Raw genomic sequence first — 23,284 nt, forward strand, 5'->3', positions numbered from 1 at the left:
ACATGCTTTCCACCCTGGTTATGGGTTTATGTTTTATTGTTGTCTCTGGCCCCGCTGGTGGACCTCCTGATGGCCCCTGGGTTTTGGCCACTGTGTGACACGGACTGGATGGACCATTGGCCTGATCCAACATGGCTTCTCTTATGTTCTTATCTTGTGAGCGGGGAAGTTTAACAAAACTGCTGGTCTTTTAAACATATTTGACAATAATGTTTTTGATTTTTTTATTTGTACACACACTCTTTGAGATACTTATAAAAGTAAAAAAATGGGATAAAATAAGTTGTAATAAAATCCAACATGGCTTCTCTTATGTTCTTATCTTGTGAGCGGGGAAGTTTAACAAAACTGCTGGTCTTCTAAACATATTTGACAACAATGTTTTTTATTTTTTTATTTGTACACACACTGAGATACTTATAAAAGTTAAAAAATGGGATAAAATAAGTTGTAATAAAACAAATGGATGCTTTAAAAGCATACAAATAAAACCAATGAGCACACAGACACACAGAGAAGGAGATGGATCAGAAAATCTTCTGATTTAATGACACTGCTGGGATAACTGAGATACAAGGCACCAGAAAGGAATTTAACACAGACAATGTGTAAGTTTTAAGTTTTATTTACGACCAAAGCCAGCAATAACATTAAAACACAACAAAATTAATGAATAGTAAGAACCCCTGTAAATAAGGTTTTTAAGATATGACTGGGATAGGAAACATTATTTTGTCTTATAACTCATCTATATAATAACAGGATACTATCCTGTATTTGTTTAAAATATTACATGCAGCTGGATACTATCCTGTACTCTTATACAAATATTACGTGCAACTGACTGGGAAATACCTATAATACCAAAATAAAGAAAAGCCACAAAAATCACACAAGGTTCTAAATATGTAACACATTTATGATCACTAACATGACGTGCTTTTTAGTAAGATCCTCCTTATGTACCAATTATTTCAAAACAGGTATTTGTGCCGTATTGAAGAGAACTATTTTTGCTAAACAAGACTGCTGCATTAATGGGCTGGCGCATTTCAGAATACCATTAAATCAACCGGATGTCTTATAGGAGAACGGTACCTGGAATGAAATTTAAGACTGCAAGCTGATGCTTGAAATATGATTGGCTAAGATCTCCTCTCTTGGGTTTTTAGTTAGTAGTGGGTTCTTTACTTTCTCCCGTATACGTAGTTTCCCCTCCCTTTTTTTCTGTTGTAGTTTTTTGTAGTGGATAAAAATCAATAAAAAATCCCCTTCGGGGGCTTAAAAAAAAAAAAGGATACTATCCTGTATTTGTTTAAAATATTACATGCAGCTGGATACTATCCTGTACTCTTAAACAAATATTACATGCAGCTGACTGGGTAATTCCTATAATACCAAAATGAAGAAAAGCCACAAAAATCACACAAGGATCTAAATATGTAACACATTTATGATCACTAACATGACGTGCGTTTTAGTAAGATCCTCCTTATGTACCAATTATTTCAAAACAGGTATTTGTGCCGTATTGAAGAGAACTATTTTTGCTAAACAAGACTGCTGCATTAATGGGCTGGCGCATTTCAGAATACCATTAAATCAACCGGATGTCTTATAGGAGAACGGTACCTGGAATGAAATTTAAGACTGCAAGCTGATGCTTGAAATATGATTGGCTAACTGATCCAAATAACCACCTTCCATGCAGGATCACACGTGTGTATCATTGATTTTAATGGAACATAAAGAAATCCATATCTCTGGATGCAGGCTTGAGATTGCAGTGCAGGGGAAAAAATGACACTGTTTAAAATCAACACCAAACATAAAACGCATGAAGGGAAAAATAATCCGAAACTGCAACCAAAAGTGGATCTCTGCTGCCCTCTGCTGTCCGTGTTAGAAAGCAAGAAGCCCCCCCAAAAAAACCTCAACTTCTCAGCATACTTTCACTCATGGGCATTTCCATCCTTAATCTTTGTGCTGTTCCCAAGATGGTTCCATTGCAGCACACTAGTGAGAATTTTCATTTGCTGGTGTTTATATGAGATGAAGTAGGGTCACAGTGGCTCAGAAGTTAAGATGCTGAGTTGCAGACAGGAAGGCGGGTAGCTTGGCAGTTCGAGACCCGAGTGCCAGGTGATGGAGTGAGCTCCCGTCTCTGGCCCCAGCTCCTGCCAACCTAGCAGTCTGAAAGCAAGAAATTGCAAGTAGATACACTGGGAAGGTAACAGCATTCTGTGCGCCTCGGCGTTTAGTCATGCCGGCCACATGACCACGGAGAAGTTTTCGGACAGCGCTGGCTTTTTGGCTTGGAAATGGAGATGAGCACCACCCCCTAGAGTCGGATTCGACTGGCTTTCAAGCAAATGGAAACCTTTACCTTTATATAAGATGAGGCTAACTATCACTTTTGTTCTTAAGTATCTAAGGAAACAGTGAGACACAATAACGACAAAATAGTAAAAAGCCCAGTAGCACCTTTAAGACTAACAAACTTCATCGTAGCATAAGCTTTCAAGAAACACAGCTCTCATCATCAGATGCATCTGATGAAGAGAGCTGTGTTTCTCAAAAGCTTATGCTACGATAAAGTTTGTTAGTCTTGAATGCTGAGTAACTCAGAATGCTGGGATTCTATGCTGAGCTCCAGATTCCGGTATGCATGCATAATCAGGAAAGCCCTCACTGAATTCTCCTACCTTTGATACACCCAGGGGAGCAACTGGGGGAGCTCTATCGGCCCCCTGGCTTCCTTTGATACCGACATGCAGTTTCTGTCAACTTTCTGTCCCATCTACTACTGTGTCATCATGCAAGTAAAGAAGCTTCCGCATTTTTTTCAAACCCTACAAAACCCCTGCAGAAACTCTCTTTTGCGCTTGCCATGCTTACCTACCATTGTAAAGAGGGGATAACGCTTAAATTCCAAAATGAGAAGCTCGAGACACAGAAGAGGGTAATTCTTCCCCGCCTTAGGTGGTTGGTGAGCCGGATTGTCAGAGGTTCGTGTAAGCGCGGCTTATGCCCATTTTGAACCCGGGGGGGGGGGGGGGAATGGCGCACAATTACTCTTCTTGAGCAGATTGGCTGAGAATCTGACTGCAGAACCAGAAAACTAAGGTTTGGGTTAACGTCGTGGTGTTCCGGAAATTTTTTTTAACCGAGCGATGCTTTGAGTTGGGTGGTGATCCTGGTAACCTCAGACCTCCAGAACAACATCAGGATGAGAGCCATGAAAACCGAAAGCCCAACATCTGTACTGTGGGAAACAAGCAATTAGCACTTATCGCTCGAGTCCTGAGATCTAGTCAGAAGGCATACTGGTGCGGCAACCCCAATGAGAACTCCAGTTCGGTCGCTGTCCAAATGGGAGACCGAAGACCGACCGGATAGAAATGTAATACACGGACAGGTAAAAAAGCAAACATATTAAGCATCACCTGCACAGCGGTTTAGCTATAAGGCATGTGATGTTCATACTTTCCTTCTCTGGGAAAAAAAATATATGATACTGATCATCTGCCTGAATTATTGATCTCCATCCTACTACAATGCAGCTTTTGTGCCAAAGCACATCTGCACCGACTCAATCTGCTGCGTTTAATCAAAAGGGCCCGAGGTGGAATACAGACAGACTGGAAGAGAAGAGATCTTCCATGAAGGATCTCTGCCCGTTCTTACTGAACCCTCCCTGGCTGACAGTTTCAATTAAGGAGCTCAAAATCTCATATTAGAATACAGACGTGGCAAACATATCCAATAACATCACTTCTGCATTAAAAACAACATGTAGGTGATTAACACATGGAATTCACTGCCACAGGAGGTGGTGGCAGCTATAAGCGTGGGCAGCTTCAAGAGGGAATTAGATAAGCATATGGAACAGAAGTCCATCAGTGGCTATTAGCCATAAGGTATAGATAGGAGGAGCTGCGGTGGCTCAAGTGGTTAAGATGCTGAACTGCAGGCTGTTGAAGGTCAGTAGTTCAGCAGTTCGAGACCCGGGTGCCATATGCTTATCATGCAGTGCCATGAGGCTCTAAGACAAGCCCAGTTTTGCAGCTTCTTTAGTAGCGTTCTCTAAAATGAGGCCGACCCGGGAGCCACAGGCAACTTTGGGTAACTCATTATTTGAAAGGCAGCTTACAAAGGCTGTTGTCATAGAACCATAGGACCACAGAGTTGGAAGGTGCCATACAGGCCATCTAGCCCAACCCCCAGCCTTGAGCATCCCTGACAAGTGTTTGTCCAGCCGCTGCTTAAAGACTGCCAGTGACTGCTTAAAGACTGCCAGTGACTTGTCAGTGCCTTCTTTAAGATAAACAAAAGGGGTTGGATCCAGTGTCTCTATTCCACTAAGTGAGGGGTGGGATTCTGTCTCAGTTGCAAGAAGAGTCATTCGATCCCTTGGCTTTGCAAAGTTAATTACCAAGTCGTACCTAGATCAGGATGGGTAGCCGTGTTAGTCTACCTGTAGCAGTAGAAAAGAGCAAAAGACCAGTAGCGCCTTGAAGACTAACAAAATATGTGGCAGGTATGAGCTTTCATGAGTCACTGCTCACGTCTACGTGAGCAGTGACTCATGAAAGCTCATACCTGCCACATATTTTGTTAGTCTTCAAGGCGCTACTGGTCTTTTGCTCTTTTCTACTGCTACAGGTAGACTAACACGGCTACCCATCCTGATCTAGGTACGACTTGGTAATTAACTTTGCAAAGCCAAGGGATCGAATGACTCTTCTTGCAACTGAGACAGAATCCCACCCCTCACTTAGTGGAATAGAGACACTGGATCCAACCCCTTTTGTTTATCTTAAAGAAGGCACTGACAAGTCACTGGCAGTCTTTAAGCAGTCACTGGCAGTCTTTAAGCAGTGGCTGGACAAACACTTGTCAGGGATGCTCAAGGCTGGGGGTTGGGCTAGATGGCCTGTATGGCACCTTCCAACTCTGTGGTCCTATGATTCTATGACAACAGCCTTTGTAAGCTGGCTTTCAAATAACGAGTTACCCAAAGTTGCCTGTGGAATTGCCTTATGATTTTAATCCTAGGCTCCCGGGTCGGCCTCATTTTAGAGAACGCTACTAAAGAAGCTGCAAAACTGGGCTTGTCTTAGAGCCTCATGGCACTGCATGATAAGCATATGGAGCAGAGGTCCATCAGTGGCTATTAGCCACAAGGTATAGATAGGAACTCTCAGTCTGGGGTGAGTGATGCTCTGTATTTTTGGTGCTGGGGGGGGGCAACAGTGGGGAGAGCTTCTAGTGTCCTAGGCCCACTGCTGGACCTCCTGATGGCACCTGGTATTTTTGGCCACTGTGCGACAGAGTGTCGGATCGGCTGGGCCATTGGCCTGAAACAACACTGGCTTCTCTTTCCTTTCAGTTATTAGCTTCATTGACCAGAGGTCTTAAGCCAAACGTACAGTTACTCTAAAACACATTACATATAATACATTGGCTTCTCTTATGTTCTTATGATAGAATTGAAATACCGTTGCAAATGTATCCGGGAAATGTTGGTTTGTAAAATTTCCATTGGTCATCCGGGTTTAAAATTTCTCATAAACAAGCTACGCTCAACTCCTTACCGAAGCCATTAAAGAGGTGACTCGTCTGCCACTCTGTTTTTGTTTTCTTCCCTAAGATGAGAAACCGCGACTCGAGAGTGCTGAGAAGAATTCCCAATGCAAAGGAAGTGGCAAGAAAGATCCCGAGTGGCTCAGCTCAAATAAATTTTTCATGAAGGATTTCTGCATGCAGGCCTGCCTCCATCACGGTTTTCCTTTTTGAGCTGAGCTACGTTAACTATAGCTGAAAGCCGTACTCTGGAGGGCACACTCATATCCTCGCTATTATCAGTCGCATAAAGTGATTTTTAAAAGGACAAGGCAGGCTAGATTTTTTCCCATATTTATAAACTTGACTTTACAGAACAAAACAAAGTATAACTGGTATGAATGTTCCTCTCAGCAAAGCAGGGGGGGAAATCAGCTATTAGATAAAAACCGGGGCTTCTAAAGGCACATACGGATGAACTGTCTTCAGTAAACTGTAAACCTCTGAGCTCCCCGAGGATCTCAGGGCCCTGCATAACTTGCTACAATTCCGCAGGGCCTGCAAGACGGAGCTCTTCCACCAGGCATTTGACCACATTTGACCACATCTAACATCTGGCACATCTGGTTATAACATCAGAACCTTCCTGGGATCTTGCCATCGCCATTGTTGTGTTAACTGACTCCTGTCACAAAAATATTGGATATGGCAATATTGGAACATGTTCACCACTGCATAGGAAAATTATAAATGTATAGTACTTAACGTTGGTCTTAACTGTTTTTAAAAAAATTATGCAAGCCGCCCTGAGCCTGCTTTGGCGGGGAGGGCGGGGTATACATCTAATAAATAAAAGACACTACCATCAATCATCATGCAGTCTTACTAAATGAGGAAAACGTTTATAACATTCAGGATATTCCAAACGTCCTTCAACCAATCCAATACACAGGAACCTTCAGAAACACTCCATTCACTTCAATCGTTGCTACAAGCTAGGCTTCAGCAGTACGTGGATAGAGAACTGCCAGAAGTACAAGCTGGGTTTTGAAGAGGTAGAGGAACTAGAGATCAAATTGCCAACATTCGTTGGATTATGGAGAAAGCAAGAGAGTACCAGAAAAACATCTACTTTTGCTTCATTGACGATGCTAAAGCCTTTGATTCTCCTTGGGAGGAAAGCGATGGCGAACCTCAACAGCATGATAAAAAGTAGAGACATCACCCTGCCAACAAAAATACGCATGGTCCAAGCAATGGTATTCCCAGTAGTCATGTATGGCTGCGAGAGTTGGACTATAAGGAAGGCCGAGCGCCGAAGAATAGATTCTTTTGAACTATGGTGCTGGAGAAGACTCTTGAGAGTCCCTTGGACTGCAAGAAGATCAAATCAGTCAATCCTAAAAGAAATCAACCCTGACTGTTCCCTGGAAGGCCAGATACTGAAGCTGAAGCTCAAATACTTTGGCCACCCAATGAGAAGGGAGCACTCACTGGAGAAGACCCTGATGCTGGGAAAGACTGAAGGTCAAAGAAGAAGGGGACGACAAAGGATGAGATGGTTAGACAGTGCTATTGATGCAATGAACATAAAGTTACGAAAACTCCGGAGCATGACGGAGGAGGAAGAGGAGGAAGAGGAGGAGGAAGAGGAGGAGGAAGAGGAGGAAAAGGAAGAAGAGGAAGAAGAGGAAGAAGAAGATGAAGAAGAAGAGGAGGAGGAGGAGATTGGATGTATACCCCGCCCTTCACTTGGAGTCTCAGAGCGGCTTACAAACTCCTTTCCCTTCCCCTCCCCACAACAGACACCCTGTGAGGTGGGGGGGGCTGAGAGAACTCTGACAGAAACTGCTCTTTTTCAAGGACAGCTGTGCCAGAGCTTGTGACTGACTCAAGGTCACATCAGCAGGTGCAAGTGGAGGAGTGGGGAATCAAACCCGGTTCTCCCAGATTAGAGTCCGCACACTTAACCTGGCGTGATGTGGTCCATGGGTTCGCGAAGAGTCAGACTCGACTGTGCGACTGAACAACAACAAATAATTATCAAGTTAACAACCATTTTGTGGTGCTTCTACCACAGCAGATCTTTTAATTTATGCCCACTAATATTTTAATCCCTTCAAGGTTTAGGGGGCAGAAGACAAATGATTCACATAATAAAGGCAAACAAAATGTATTTAATCAAGGCGGACACATTATAAATATTATATTTCTAACCATTTCTCCAACTGTTTTCCACATTTCCTGAATCTTCGCATATGACCTTCAGGGGAAGGCCTCAGCCTCTATTCTCTGTTGTTAGCTATCCAGAAGAAATGCTTGGCTACTGTGTGAGACAAGATGCTGGACTAGATGGGCCACTGGTCTGATCCAGCAGGGCTCTTATGTTCTTATGGCCCTCACAGGAATATTCATTAACATTAAAATGTGTGCCGAACATGAAATTGAGCAAACTTCAGAGGACGGCGGAAGACAGGAAGGCCTGGCGTGATCTGGTCCATGGGGTTGCGAAGAGTTGGACTCGACTGTGTGACTGAACAACAACAACAAAAATGTGTGCCCACCTGGCATGCCTCACTCAAGCCTATTCACCTTAACAGGGTAAGAAATCATTTCAAAATACTTCACAGTGATTTCTTCCCAGACTGGTAGGCCTAAGTTACTAATTTAATTAGTGAATATTTTTGAATACTTATTCAGACAGCTCTTCATCACAACCAGCTGATTTTCACATCAATCTCTGATCTTTTCCAGATCTTCCCTGATTCAAGAACTTTTGATAAGGCCCTCACGTGGATAGCCTAGGCAAACCCAATCTCGTCAGATCTCAGAAGCTAAGCAAGTCCTTGGATGGGAGACCTCCTTGAAATACCAGAGGCGCAAGACAGGGGAAGGCTTTATTTAGCCACCTCTCTGAATAGCCTCCAGGCCCCAGTAGAGAACAGTCACCAGAGGTCGCCATGACTTCCATGTGCACACACACTCACACACACATATTTTAAAAAATACAAAAATCCCCAAAAGAGAACCTTTAGAGACCATTTTGACCATCCCACAGCATACTGGAAGGAACTTTACAGGGTGTTATCATAACCTCTGGGCTTGTAGATTTATTTCATTTCAAAGCACACAAACAAAGGGAGGCTGATGGACAGGATAGGTAAGGGGAATAAAAGATCGTCCTCTGCTGTGGTCTTCCCACTCCTGTATATGGGTCTATGACTGTTACCCAAATTCTCCCACACGTAAGAGGCTAACATAGATGGAGCTTTATTGATTTTATTTATTATGCAGATTTATACCCCGCCCTCCCAGCTGAGGCCGGCTCAGGGAAGTTATTAGGGAAGTTTCACAGTTTAGCCATGTTGTCTGCAGTAGAACTGCTAGATTCAAGCCCAGTACCACCTGAGAGACTGACCAGCTTTTAGGGGGTAGCTCATACCCTGAAAATTTTATTAAGGAAAGAGCTCTACCAACTTACATACAACTAGCAGCTTCCCCTGACAGAAATGAAGCCGACATGCTGGAAAGCAACTTATATTTCAAAATCTAAAACCAATATTGAACACAGTCACACCGTAGGACAGTGGTTCTCAATCTTCATTCCACTATTGCCCTGACCTGGATAGCCCAGGCAAGCCCGATCTCATTAGATCTTGGAAGCTAAGCAGGGCCGACTCTGGCAAGTATTTGGATGAGAGACCTCCAAAGAATACCAGGGCTGGGAGGCCAGAGGCAGGCTATCAAGCCACTTCTCTAAATGCTCTCCGTGCCCCAATAGGGGTTGCCAGAGGTCACCATGACTTCCAGGCACGGGCACACACACACGGGCACACGCACACAAAATTACAAAAATACAGAAAAAAAAACCCTTCATTCCGCCACTGACTGCTAAGTTTGCAACATCACAGCTAAAAGCCCCCCAAGCCACAAATACTAAGTTAAGACAAAAACAACAGTCTTAACAGCACAACCTTATACATTCAATCAGATCCTTGTGCGTGATGGCCACCCAAGTTCTCAGTGTTAATTTTGATCCGTATTTGATGTTGTTCCACCTTTTTAAAGGGAGAACTAGGATGTTATCCTCAGGTGAGCACAGCCCCCGTGGCACTGCAAGCGAGGGGGAAAGGAGCTGCCTAAAAATCCTGAATGTTCCACCCCATTTGTAGACCAGCTCCTCGTGAAGCCATAGGGGCCTCGTTAACAACCACTCTTCTAAGCATGACCAAGAAACAGAGCCCAGGAGGGTGCTATGCCAACAGAGGCCCTGCACAGTTCTGTACAACAATATACTTTGGGTCTGGGACACAGCAAAGAGGTATAAAAATCTGCTTCTCAGCCTACACACTGAACTCACCAGGAAGGGTTTTAATTGCATTTTTATGGAAAATCTGTAAGGCGCCCTGAGCCCGCCTTTGGCGGGGAGGGCGAGGTATAAATAAATAAAATAAAGAGCGAGCAAGTTTAACCCCACCTAAAGGTGCTCCCCATCTGTGCCAGTGCCATCATGTTGCTTCCAACTTACAGCGGCCCTATGGATGAATGACCTCCAAAGGGCCCTCTTGTTGCCCTCACCTGGATGGCCCGGGCAAGCCCGATCCCGTCGGATCTCGGAAGCTAAGCAGGGTCGACTCTGGCAAGTCCTTAGGTGGGAGACCCCCTTGGAATGCCAGCAGTCGGGAGGACGGGGGCAGGCTTTATTCAGCCACCTCTGAGAATATCCTCCAGGCCCCCAATAGGAGTCAGTCAACAGACTTCCAGGTGCACACACACTCACACGCACACACATGCACATATGAAAAATACAAAAAGAAAATGTCCTCTCGTTAACAGCCTGGCTCAGGTCTCTCAAACTGAAACCAGTGGCTTCTTTTGTTGATTCAATCCATCTCATGGTGGGGCTTTCTCTTTTCTTCCTGCCTTTAACTCTTCCTGGCATCATTGTCTTTCCCACCCCTTTATTTTCCCCCATACAAATGAATGGCCACAATTCATATGGAGGGGCGGCTCATATGTCACTGTACTTTGGGCAAAATCTGTACAACCCCTTGCACTGCCAGCTTTGGTTGTTCCGCCCTCCACCAACAGGGAATATTTGGAGGGTTGTGCACCCTGCCCACTGTAGACACTTTGCAGCTGCCATCCCCCGCAGGGGGACTCTCCCACCACAAGACCTGCCCCCCCACATATTAGCAAGCATTTCACTAGTATATACTGAATAGCAACCAGATAGAAGTGTTTTTACCCCCTTAGGACAAAAACAAGCCTTACTTTGTCAGACGAATCGGAAGCCAAGAGATTGGTGGCCAGGGTCTGCAGTTTCTGATGGGCCATGTTTTTCAAAGCAGCCAGGCTTCGCCTGGTCATGGCCTGTTTCAAGTTAACGGCAGGGTGGCTAAGGGAGTCCACGGCGGCAGGCACAGCCTCATCACAAGCATTCAAGATCTCGACAGCTGTTATCCCCATTACACAGCGGTCGAGTGCACCTTGGGGAAAGGAAGGAGAGAAACTGTTTGAAAATGAAACAAATTCACATGTTTTTCTACGGAGCGAAGGAGCCATTCCTCATTTAGTGAGATGCACCATACATCAACCACACTCTGAACAATCTTGCAGCTGCTCACGCTAGAACTATTAAAAATGCAGCAGAAAACCCAGGAAGAGTCTGTTACAAATGAACAAAAGACCTTGTTGCACCACAAAGAATTTCAGACAGGGTCACTGGCAGAGCAACTGCTTGGCATGTGGAAAGTACCATGTTCAATCCCCAGCACCTCCAGTTAAGGATCGGGCAGCACATGATAGGAAAGGCCTCATTCTGAGACTCTGGAGAGCCGCTGTCAGTCTGAGTAGACTCTGAAGGACTAAGGGTGTGGTTCAGTATATGGCAGCTTCATGTGTGTGGTTATTGTGACCCCGTGCTTTCTTCCAGGCAATAATCTCCTTCTTCATCAGAAACATCCAACAAAGATGGCTCTGTCCTATGAAAGCTTGTAAAGACAGTTAATAGCCTTTGAGACATTGTAATTGTGTTGAAAACAACAATATTTCTATGCCGGTTAAGTCTACAGTGACATTTAAAGCTGTGACAGACAGTAAATGGTTAATGCTGCAACCTGGTCTGAAACCTTGAGTGACAAGGGATTCAAATGGAATTCTTCAGTTGAAAGAGTCAAGAGTGACAGTTGAGAGTTAAGAACGGACAGTTGACTGGGAAGGTAGGATAACGGAGTGAGGATCAAGAAGGATCCTCATTCAAGCCTGAAAGAAACAGCTCCTAGAAAAGGGGGGTGATCCTTATCAAGTCTAAAGGAAATAGCTCCTAAAAGAAGGGGATGATCCTTAGCCAGTGGATAAGGAAAGAAATTGGAACTTGTTTGAATGTTCCTGCCTTCACCAACTTAAGTGTCTGTGAGACAAAGAAGCTTATGATTGTGTATTTAAGCAGCGACTGCCAAGAAATCTCTTTCCTCAAGTTTTAATGACCTGTCTGAATAACAGAAAGTTACTTGTTTGTGACAAATTATCTGGAATTTATTTGTATTCAAAGTTAACCTCATTCCTATTATCTGTTCACCTCGTAAGTCATACACCTGATTCCAACTTGACCATTCCCCCTCTAAGTTAAATAAAACAGTTTGTTATTTTTAAACTACCATCAGCCTCTCGTGTGCCATTTTCAAAACAGGGCATAAGAAGGATTTTAGTTTCTCCCCTCAGTTCCCTAGGCTGGGTTAGCATCTAACAACATACATTCAAACGACTGAGTGGGACAGCTAGGGGGGGCTCATCCAGAAAGAAGATAAAGGGAAATCCTGTGAGGGAGGGTGGAATCGTCATAATAGCAAACTCATGGTATCTGTTTTCAAGGACAAAATTTAGGAACACATACAGATGCTGGCAAAGCTGGCTGAGAGACAAAGACAGAGGCAGATGCCTGAAAAATGAATATTTTCCCAGGCTTTTGTAAATCACCACTGGTAAATATTCAGTAGAGACGTTGTACAGTTTTTCCCCCCAGCCCTCTAGAAGGAGAAGATGAGATTGGATTTATACCCCACCTTTCACTACACGAAGGAGTCTCAGAGCATCTTAGAATCTCCCTTCCCTTCCCCTCCCCCACAACAGACATCCTGTGAGGCAGGTGGGGTTGAGAGAGCTCTTTCGAGAACTGCTCTTGAGAGAACAGCTCCGAGAGAACTTGTGACTGACCCAAGGTCACACCAGCAGCTGCATGTGGAGGAGTGGGGAATCAAACCCTGTTCTCCCAGATTAGAGAAGAAGAAGAAGAGATTGGATTTATACCCCGCCCTTCACTATCCAAAGGTGTCTCAGAGCGGCTTACAAAATCCTTTCCCTTCCCCTCCCCACAACAGACAACCTGTGTAAGGCAGGTGGGGCTGAGAGAGCTCTGACGGAAACTGCTCTTTTTCAAGAACAGCTGTGCCAGAGCTACCCAAGGTCATCCAGCCAGGTGCAAGTGGAGGAGTGGGGAATCAAACCCGGTTCTCCCAGATTAGAGTCTGTGCTCTTAACCAGTGCACCAAACTAGCTCTCCAGTATACTGGAATACAGGGCTTTCTGGATGACGCTTCCATTTTAACATTGTATTTATATTGATTGTGTTTTATGTGTTATTGGAATTGTACTATTGGAAATAACTGTGTTTTATGTATCATTAGAATTTTATTCTGTTCTGTAAGCCGCCCTGAGCCGGCCTAGGTCGGGAGGGCTGGACAACAAATTAAATAGATCAAAATCATATCAAATCGGCTAAGCACAGTGTTTAGGTTATGACGGCATCAGTATGCCTGACACCCCACTGTCTCCATCTCGCCCTTTCCATCAGATTTTGGGGATGCAGCAAAGGTCTAGAAACAGTGCCTGAGATCAGCACTTGTATTGTCAAGTGGCAAAGAGGTTCTCCCCCCCCCAATGTATTTGACGGTACCGTGTTTCCCCGAAAATAAGACACTGTCTTATATTTATTTTTTCTCAAGAAGACACACTAGGGCTTATACCACAAATGCATAGAAATCCTGCTAGGGCTTATTTTTGGGGTAGGTCTTATTTTCGGGAAAACAGGGTAATAAGCACACCAGTGGTGAAAGAAAAAGGGTTTTACTGAAATCTCTATAACAATGAGATATCAACAAGGATAGAGAATAAAAGAGAGAATATGCATGCGCCCCGTCAGCTGCAGGAACCCTGAATGACAGCAAGCAGACTCCAGGTGTTGGCCAGTGTGCTCAGCACTGCTCTAAGGTTGGACCTGTCATTGGGGGTTTCTGCATGCAGAGCATGGATTTCTTACCTCCCGTCTCTGTCAGTGGCCCCAAGTGCCACCTGCTCCGGGGGAGGGGGGGGGCAGGATATAAAAAGTTACACTCTACAGGTGGAAATCCTTTCATTCATGGAAACACTCCAATAGCCCTGGCCCCAAATGTAGACATGAAGCAAGCATGAACATGCCACTTAATTTGCAAAGGCACAGAAGCAGTATAAAATTCACATGTGGAAGAGGAATAATATTTTTAGAACAGCTTTCTAAGCATCCAAGAGGCTTTACTACCTTCTTCTTTTACCACCTTATTCCTTTAAAAAAAAACCCTGATTAAAAATATTAACCTTTCACGCTTCAACCCTTTCTTTGGTCATCGTGAGTTCAAAAGCCAATCATAAAAGGACTTTCAGAGTTAAGTTTTCCAAGAAAGATATGTTTGGGAGGATAACGGAGGTTGCCAGCTCTGGGCTGGGAAAAACCTGGAAATTTGGGGGGGTGGAGCCTGGGGAGGGCGGGGTTTGGGGAGAGAAGGGACCTTAGTGGGGCACAATGCCAAAGAGTCCACCTTCCAAAGCAGCCATTTTCTCCAGGCAAACTGATCTCTGTCGACTGGAGATGAGTTGTAATCCCGGATTTCCAGCCACCACCTGGAGGTTAACAATGAGAGATCACGGGAGGAAGAGGAAATCCAAACACAACATCCCGGACAAAAATAACGAAGAGTCAATAAAGATATGTTTGCAAAATCACTGTGAAGATCTTGGGTTCTGTTATTAGAGAGTCAACATGGAATGTTTCCTTCAAGGGTTGATTAGAAACTGATAAGAACTGTGATTGCTACATGCTCAGATAAAGCAATTCTTGTGAAACGGATTTGTTTATATTGCGCAGTATTCGTTGCGTGTGAGCGATAACAGAAGATAATTTTCTACAGAATTACTACAGTAAATGATTTTGCAAACATGTCTTGATTGACTCTTTGTTATTTTTGTCATGGATGTTGTGTTTGGATTTCCACCACCTGAAGGCTGGCAAACCTTGGGACAACACACGTGGCAAGCTTTTCCTTAAACATAAGATTAGACACAGTTTCTACACCGGTGTTGTTTAAGCTGCTTCTTATACTCTTTATCTTACCAGTATCCATCTGCCAGACATATACAGACCCATCGGAACATCCAACCACTAGATAGTCATCGGACGGCCTCCACTTTATCACTTGAACTGGAAATAGATGCCGGGAAGCTAGCATGATGCATTTCTTCTCTCGTAAACTCAGAAGTCCCACTGAGTGGTCACTGGCCACAGAGCACACACAGTGCTGGACTCGTGACTGAAAAAGAAAAAAAAAGAATAACCTTACTTGTCATTGTAACATATGTGTTGAACATAAGAACATGAGAGAAACTATGTTGGATCAGACCAATGGCTTATCCAGTCCAACACTCTGTGTCACACAGCGGCCAAAACAGGTGCCATCAGGAGGTCCACCAGTGGGGCCAGAACTCCAGAAGCCCTCCCACTGTTGCCCTCCAATCACCAAGAATACAGAGCATCACTTCCCAGAGTGTTCCATCTACACCTTGTGGCTAACAGCCACTCATGGACCTCTCCTCCATATGTTTATCCAATCCCCTCTTGAAGCTGTCTGTGCCTGTAGCCACCACCCCTTCCTGCGGCAGTGAGTTCCACATGTTAATTACTCTTTGGGTGAAGTACTTCCTTTGATCTGTTCTAAGCCTACTGCTCATTAGTTTCACTGAATGCCCTTGAGTTCTTGTATTGTGAGAAAGGGAGAAAAGTACTTCTTTATATTTTCTATCCCATGCATAGTTTTGTAAACCTCTGTCATGTCACCCCTGAAGTCATCGTTTCTCCAAGCTAAAGAGCCCTAACCTCTTCAACCTTTGTTCATGGAGAAGGTGTTCCATCCCCTTAATCGTTTTACTTGTCCTTTTCTACACCTTTTCTTGCAGAGACTAACCAGGAGAGAGATCCTGGGAGTCGTGGTAGATAACTCACTGAAAATATCAACCTAGTGTGTGACGGCAATAAAACTGAGGCTCCAATCCCCACCCGTACCACTGATCTCACTACACAGCTTGGGGCAAGCCATCTTCCACTACCCCAGCCGCACCCCTAATAACGGCTGCCTATTAGCCACAGTTTTGTTAAGGTTGAATACAGAGGACTGTTTAGTTCTTCCCACACAGTATTTTATAAATTATCACTGCCCCTCCTACAACAGCCCAGAAACCGAAAACTTACTGGGAAATTCTCCCTTGTCCCAATCCGTTCCCCAAACTGCATTTCCCTGCTTCCCTGCTACTCAGTTATGCGGATTGTGATTTTACACAGCCAAGCAGCCTACGAAGACTCTGCTCATCTGTGCAGAGGTGCACATTCGTCTCTCATGCTAGATTTATATTGCTTTCTAAACCAATGCTAAGACGTAAACATCAAGAGGGACAAGCACACAAGACAATCCTACAGATGATAAATGCTTATCCAGAATTAAGCCCAGTAACACAACATATTTTGAAGTACACATGCACAGGATAACAGGGTAGATGCAAGTTATTATACTTTTGTTAATATAAGCCAATGATATGTTTAAATCTTTAATACAGGGGTCCCCAACATGGTACCAGCCAACACAAAGTGTTTTTAGAAAGTGGGCAGGGCCAAATAGAGTTTTTGTCCAACAAGGCCATTGGAGATTGGATTGGCCACTGGAGATTTGATTGGCTGTAAAGATTTTTTTAAATGGCAGCTACCACAGCACAAAGATCCCCACTGTATGACTAAAAGACAGAAGAAGAAGAAAAAGAAGTAGAAGAAAGAAGAAGGAAGAAGAAGGAAAGAGGAAGGAGGGCGGAGGGAGGAGGATTGGATTTATACCCCGCCCTTCACTACCCAAAGGTGTCTCAGAGTGGCTTACAAACTCCTTTCCCTTCCCCTCCCCACAACAGACACCCTGTGAGATAGGTGGGGCTGAGAGAGCTCTTGACAGAAACGGCTCTTCTTCAAGGACAGCTCTTGTCAGAGCTACGGCTTGCCCAAGGTCATCCAGCCAGGTGCAAGTGGAGGAGTGGGGAATCAAACCCGGATCTCCCAGATTAGAGTCCGTGCACTTAACCACTAGACCATTTTGTGCATGGCTCCGCCTTCAAAATCAGCCATTCTGTAGCTGAGCCCACCATGCTACACCAGAATTACAAAGGGACTTGCAGGCTCAAAGAAGTTGGGGACTCCTGCTGTAACAAGACTGATTTTCAGATCAACAGAATCACAATGCTAGAAAGAATAGCACAATTCTGGATGGACTGTACCGGTCATTATTAAAGAAGTATGACAAACAGTCATTTTCTTTCATTGCCAACTTACACTGCAATTTTCGGGAGGAACTAAAAGTTGTGTAATTTCTCCGCCGTGCACGCAGAAGATATGTTTCATTTCCCCAGAAAAGATGTCCCAGATAATGACCGAAAAGTCTACTCCGCCCGAGACCAAGTATCTTTGGTCATAGCGAGAGGAGACCTGGTGAGGGTACAGCAAACACGTGACTTTGTTCCGATGACCTCGCAGAGTCCTATGGGGTGGCCAACCTGGAAAATGGGTTGTGGGGGGGTGAAAACAAACACAGTCGGCATGAAGACATTATGAACAGTTTCAGCCTTCGGGGGGAGGCGGGGAAGACAACATTAAAATAAGCCAGGAAGAATAAATCGTGCAAAAGAAGATTTCTTTCCCTTCTCTGGCTGCCCTGTATCATTCTGCACTCCGTTTCTGTGGCAATATCATATTTCCTGTTTTCCATTTAGCAGCCTGAATAGCCCAGACTAGCCTGATCTCATCAGAACTCAGAAGCTGAGCAAGTCGGCCAGGCTTAGTACTTGGATGGAAGAAGGAAGACCAGGGTTGCTGTGCAGAGGAAGAAGAAGAGGAGATTGGATTTATACCCCGCCCTTCACTACCCAAAGGAGTCTCAGAGCGGCTTACAAACTCTTTTCCCTTTCCCTCCACACAACGGACACCCTGTGAGGTAGGTGGGGTTGAGAGAGCTCTGACAGAAACTGCTCTTTTTCAAGAACAGCTGTGCCAGAACTATGGCTTGCCCAAGGTCATCCAGCCAGGTGCAAGTGGAGGAGTGGGGAATCAAACCCGGTTCTCCCAGATTAGAGTCCGCACACTTAACCACTACACCAAACTGGAAGACAATGGCAAACCACTTCTGCTCATCTCTTGCCTTGAAAATCTTGTGAGAGGGTGCCATAAGTTGGGTGCAACTTGACGGCCCTTTATTATCGTTATTGTAAACCATTTAACTCATTGTTATGTTACTATGTTTGATGTTTATCCCACTCTGCCCCACATACCTGCCTTAGGGCTTCCCTACTAAACAGCTACTGCCCGCTCCTAGTCCACTGCTAGGCTACACTGTAACTACCCAGCTGATTCACATACGCTTGGGTACACATTCATGTACACCTTCTGATTTCTCTTTATATTTGTTAGCCAACAGCTGGACGTGTGAATAACTGATGCCACTGAAAAGCATTGTGAGAGAAGATGAGAACATTTTATCAGCGGATCTCTACGATGGCTTGCTTACCACATGTAAGTCTTTGTTCGGTTTACTCAAACGACCCCAAGAGAACCGCCTCTAGAAGCACCAAGGACATTCAGAATGAGGAGCACAGACTAACAAGGAACACATTTATGTACACCTTCTGATTTCTCTTTATATTTGTTAGCCAACAGCTGGACGTGTGAATAACTGATGCCACTGAAAAGCATTGTGAGAGAAGATGAGAATATTTTATCAGCGGATCTCTACGATGGCTTGCTTACCACATGTAAGTCTTTGTTCGGTTTACTCAAACGACCCCAAGAGAACCGCCTCTAGAAGCACCAAGGACATTCAGAATGAGGAGCACAGACTAACAAGGAACGTTCATTGCTGCCAAGATGCTACACCCACCATTATTGTGGGTCAATGCTCCAGACCCAGATGTGAGCTCAAGTATTCGACCCACTCCACATACCCAACATTATACCTACTAACGGTCTGTTCAAGAATCTAGATAGTTTTCACAAACAGTTGTATAATCTGTATTCAGATTCCCCATTTTTAAAATCCAAAGAATGTAATTTAGGGTTTCTTTGTTGTTGTTTTACAGAAGTTCTCTTGGTTTTCTATAATAGAGCCACATTTTTCACAAGCAGCATATGAATCATAGACTCATAGAGTTGGAAGGGACCTCCAGGATCATCTAGTCCAACCCCCTGCACAATGCAGGAGATTCACAAATACCACCCCCTCCACACCCCCAGTGACCATTGTTCCACACCCAGACAATGACAAAAAAACATAGTTTTTTCTCTTGCCCCAGAAGGCTGGACCAGAACCAATGGATTGAAATTAAATCAAAAGAGTTTTCAGCTAAACATTACGAAAAACTTCCTGACACTTAGAGAGATTCCTCAGTGGAATGGGCTTCCTCGGGAGGTGGTGGGCTCTCCTTCTTTGGAGGTTTTCCAGCAGAGGCTAGATGGCCATCTGACAGCAATGCTGATTCTGTGAATGTAAGCAGAGCTTGAGAGGGAGGGCAGGATGAGCCAGTGCTTGGCTCTCGTGGCCCTTTTCTGTGCCCAGGGCCAATTGCCACTCTGGGGTCAGGAAGGAATTCTCCTCCAGGCCAGATTGGACCAGGCATCCTGGATGTTTTTTGCCTTCCTCTGGGCATGGAGCAGTGGACACTGGGAGAGTTGGAGGTAACTGTGAATTTCCTGCATTGTGCAGGGGGTTGGACTAGATGACCCTTGAGGTCCTTTTCTATCTCTGAAACAAGAAGTCACTACCTGCTGTAACTTGTAAAATCACAATTCACCGCTAAAATTAATTTTAAAAGCTTGTGTGCATTTGTGTGCACATGTGAATTAAAAAAGGGCCGTATATAGATCAAATTAAAAAATTAATAAATAATAAAACAGTTGGATTAAGGTGGAAGAATGTTGGCACTTTCTTCAAATGCTGCCTGAGTAAGAATGTAAAAACAAATATCACACAACATTACACAGCACGCAAGGAACTGACAAGACGCTTCCTGTAGGAAAGCAGTGCAGATGGATCCACTATTCTCCTGGCTGGAGATTGGGAACCCAAAGGTATTTGTGTGCCAACAGCATGAGAAGTCTGGTAATTGCCTACGCAGTCAATTTGGCCTTGGCAGAGATAACAGAGAACTTGCCTGCACACACACATTCCCTTAGTTCATGTCTCATGACTAGGATGCTGTAATGTATGAAAGGGAGGGGGAAAGGAGGAGACGGATTTTTCAATAAATACAGCTGGTGAGTGAGAGGACATTCATTGAGTCAGCTTTCTGCAGAAGCTGTTTGTCTCTCGTCGTCTTTGCATCGCGTGAACCCTGCACCCACACAACAGCTTCCCGTGACCCCCACACACCTCTTCTGCGCATGTGTTCGTCTTGCAGGAGCTGAACTACAGCAGTCTGAGTTGCCGGTACGATGACGATGCTCCCGTCTTCACGACCACAAACTAAGCGGCCATGTGCCGGGATGTAAACGCTGGCTGTCACTTTGAGGGGCTCATCACTGTGGGGCATGAAGCTCAGCTGGTCGATGATTCCAGCCGGGCGGGGAACAAGTTTGTTGAAGGCCTCTTGCAGCGAAATGGAGGTCGTTATTTTTAACCCTGCTTTTAAAAATAAAATACTCTGAAGACGACAGCTGTAGAAATGGAAACGTATCTCGGAGCTTTTAACTTTACAGAGCAAGGCTTAAAGACTTCCCACACCTGGCTGACTGTAGTGAATAAGAACTGCCTCTAAGCAGCCGGTACAGGAATTTCTTTCAATCCTATGTTGGATCCCTCTCCAACCCCTTCTAGGCCAGCTTTCTAATACAGGTGAACAGATCTACCCGGGACAGTAACAGGCTTTTAGCTGAGGCGGAGGACACCCAATTAGTTGGCGTCCCTGCCAATGTTCCCTCTAAGCTGTAGAGTCTTGTGAGCAAAAATTCTACTTTTTGAGCTACTGGCATTAAAGCTGTGAGCGAGTGATTTGGCTGCTGCATAAATTAGTTTGCTCTGGAGCCATCCTTCCTGAGCCAAGACAGAAATGTGTGAGCCGGAGGCTAAAAAACTGTGAGCTAGCTCACACTAACTCAGCTTAGAGGGAACACTGGTCCCTGCATAGAAGTTGGCCTGACCATTTGCCCTATATGGAGCTTGAATCTGATAAGGCTCCAGTACCATCAGTTTGGCTTAGAGCGTGTCTGAACTGCTACACTCAATATGCCACCTTTTAATTGTCTAATCAGTTTTAGCTGTTTAAGAAGCAATTATGGGGTTTTAATTGTGTATGCACTTTGTTGTTGTCCGCTCTGAGCCAATTTTGGGAAGGGCAGGATATAAATTTTAATAACAGTAGTAGAAGTAGTAGTAGCAGCAGCAGCAGCAGTAACAGTAGTAGTTAAAAAATAGGGACTAGTAACTTTTGGAAGCTTTGCAAAAAAAACCCAACCCTGTGTAAAATCATTGAAATGACATTGTTGAGAATTATATCACCAGATTAAAAATGTGAACGTTAAAAGAGCCTCATGGTTATAAGGAGCAAAGGGGGAGAAAGAGAGAATGGAAGACTCCCTAACTAAACTAAAACAGACTGCTTGAGTCTCGAACAGACATGACAGAAAAAGAAATAACAAAAAAGCAGAAACATACTGTTAACTTCCATCAGCAACACTATTGCAGATTCTTAGATTCTACCTTCACATTTCAACCTGACCAAGACTTTTAGTTCCCAGGATTCTTCTAACTTACAGAAGCTATTAATTCCACTTGCTTTGGTGTGGGCTTTACTTCAAAGAGAAGTCCAGTGAAGCAGAACAAAGAGAGAATATGAGAGAGAAGGTGCTCAAGCTGCTAAAAGGTCAACTGCTATGGCCATTTCGAGTATTTATCCAGCCATTGTGCGGGACAAAAGGAACTTCTCTACTACGCAACTGTATATGTGTTATACACAAGACCTTCATTCTGCAATTCATGCATTTGATGAAATAGGTCCTTGCTAGGGATACCAGCTCCAGGTTGGGAAATACCTGGGAGATTCGGGGGGTGGAGCCTGAGGAGGGCGGGGTTTGGGGAGGCGAGGGACTTCAATGGGGTCCAATGCCACAGAGTCCACCTTCCAAAGAGGCCATTTTCTCCAGGTGAACTGATCTCTGTTGCCTGGAGATCAGTTGTGATAGCGGGAGATCTCCAGCCAGCACCTGAGTCCTTGCCATGAATGTTCATACCACAACCCTAGCCCTTGCCCACAGAAGTTCTTACTGCGATACATTTGTTTGACTTCTCACATAGATGGTTTGCTGCTAGGGTTGGCAGGTCCTCCCTGGCCACTGGGGCGGGGGGGAAGGGTGGTCAGATTCAGCTTGGGAAAACCCTAGAGATTTGGGGGTGCAGCCTGGGGAGGACAGGGACCTCATGGGGTACAATGCCACAGAGCCCACCTTCCAAAGCATCCACTTTCTCTAGGGGAAACTGATCTCTGAAGTCTGGAGATGAGTTGTAATTCCGGGGGGTCCCACCTGGAGGCTGGCATCCCTATCTGCTACAGACCAACATCTCGACTCTCAATTAACTTCTTTGCTTTTCCATCAACACTTTCTTCCTCAAAAGCACAAATATAAAGGAGTCTTCAGGATTATCGGAAAGATTTTCTGGATTATTTCTTTTTAAAAAGAGACCATTGCTATTAGGAAGCACCATCCCTATAAGAGAGACGCCCAATAAGAGAAATGTAAATCAATAAACTTCGAAAGCGCCACCTTCTGTCACGTCTTGCTGTTCAAGCGTCTCTGGTACACTCCAAATGCTGAGCCTGCCCGTCGAGTCTCCCTGGATGAGCAGTTTATGGAAACACTCCCTGCGGCCATAGAAGAACCGGGTAACAGGAGGGCAGATTAACAGCTGCAAGATAAAGAGGCATCAAAACAATCTCAGGTGGCAAAGCAACAAGTAGAGGCCCAAGTTTTAAGCTAGGCTTCCACCATGGCTTGCCTCTCTTGAGGCAGCTCCTTAGATAATGAGGTACATCCATTGGGCGGGGGGGGGCTTTTTCAAAGGACGAGATGGGCTGATCAAAAATATCTGTAATGCATTCCCTTTCAAACCTTTTCGAACATTCCCAAGGTGGCTATCAGCTGACGAACAATCTTTATGCAGGGGCTGTTTGCCTGCTCCTCCCTTTGCCTTTGAATTAATCTCCTCCTTGAGCCTGCCAGCTCTCTGCCTTAGTTTACATAAGAACATAAGAGACGCCAATGTTGGATCAGGCCAAAGGCCCATCCAGCCCAACACTCTGTGTTACACAGTGGCCAGAAATACCAGGTGCCATCAGG

General features: G+C 44.7%; 1 protein-coding gene across 1 annotated transcript in view; it reads right to left on the reverse strand.

Moving 5' to 3' along the window:
• The window catches only part of WDR7 (WD repeat domain 7), a gene marked incomplete at its 5' end in the record, with an annotated part of 300,870 nt that overhangs the window by 263,150 nt on the left and 14,436 nt on the right, over window positions 1-23,284 (reverse strand). The window contains 5 exons of the mRNA XM_015405476.1: window positions 10,840-11,054; window positions 14,990-15,185; window positions 17,240-17,460; window positions 20,325-20,573; window positions 22,712-22,853. Of these exons, the coding sequence (XP_015260962.1) occupies window positions 10,840-11,054; window positions 14,990-15,185; window positions 17,240-17,460; window positions 20,325-20,573; window positions 22,712-22,853 (1,023 nt within the window). The remainder of the gene's footprint in view (window positions 1-10,839; window positions 11,055-14,989; window positions 15,186-17,239; window positions 17,461-20,324; window positions 20,574-22,711; window positions 22,854-23,284) is intronic.

This window comes from Gekko japonicus, unplaced genomic scaffold (assembly GCF_001447785.1).
Source record: "Gekko japonicus isolate JY-2015 unplaced genomic scaffold, Gekko_japonicus_V1.1 scaffold2013, whole genome shotgun sequence".
Taxonomy (NCBI): domain Eukaryota; kingdom Metazoa; phylum Chordata; class Lepidosauria; order Squamata; family Gekkonidae; genus Gekko; species Gekko japonicus.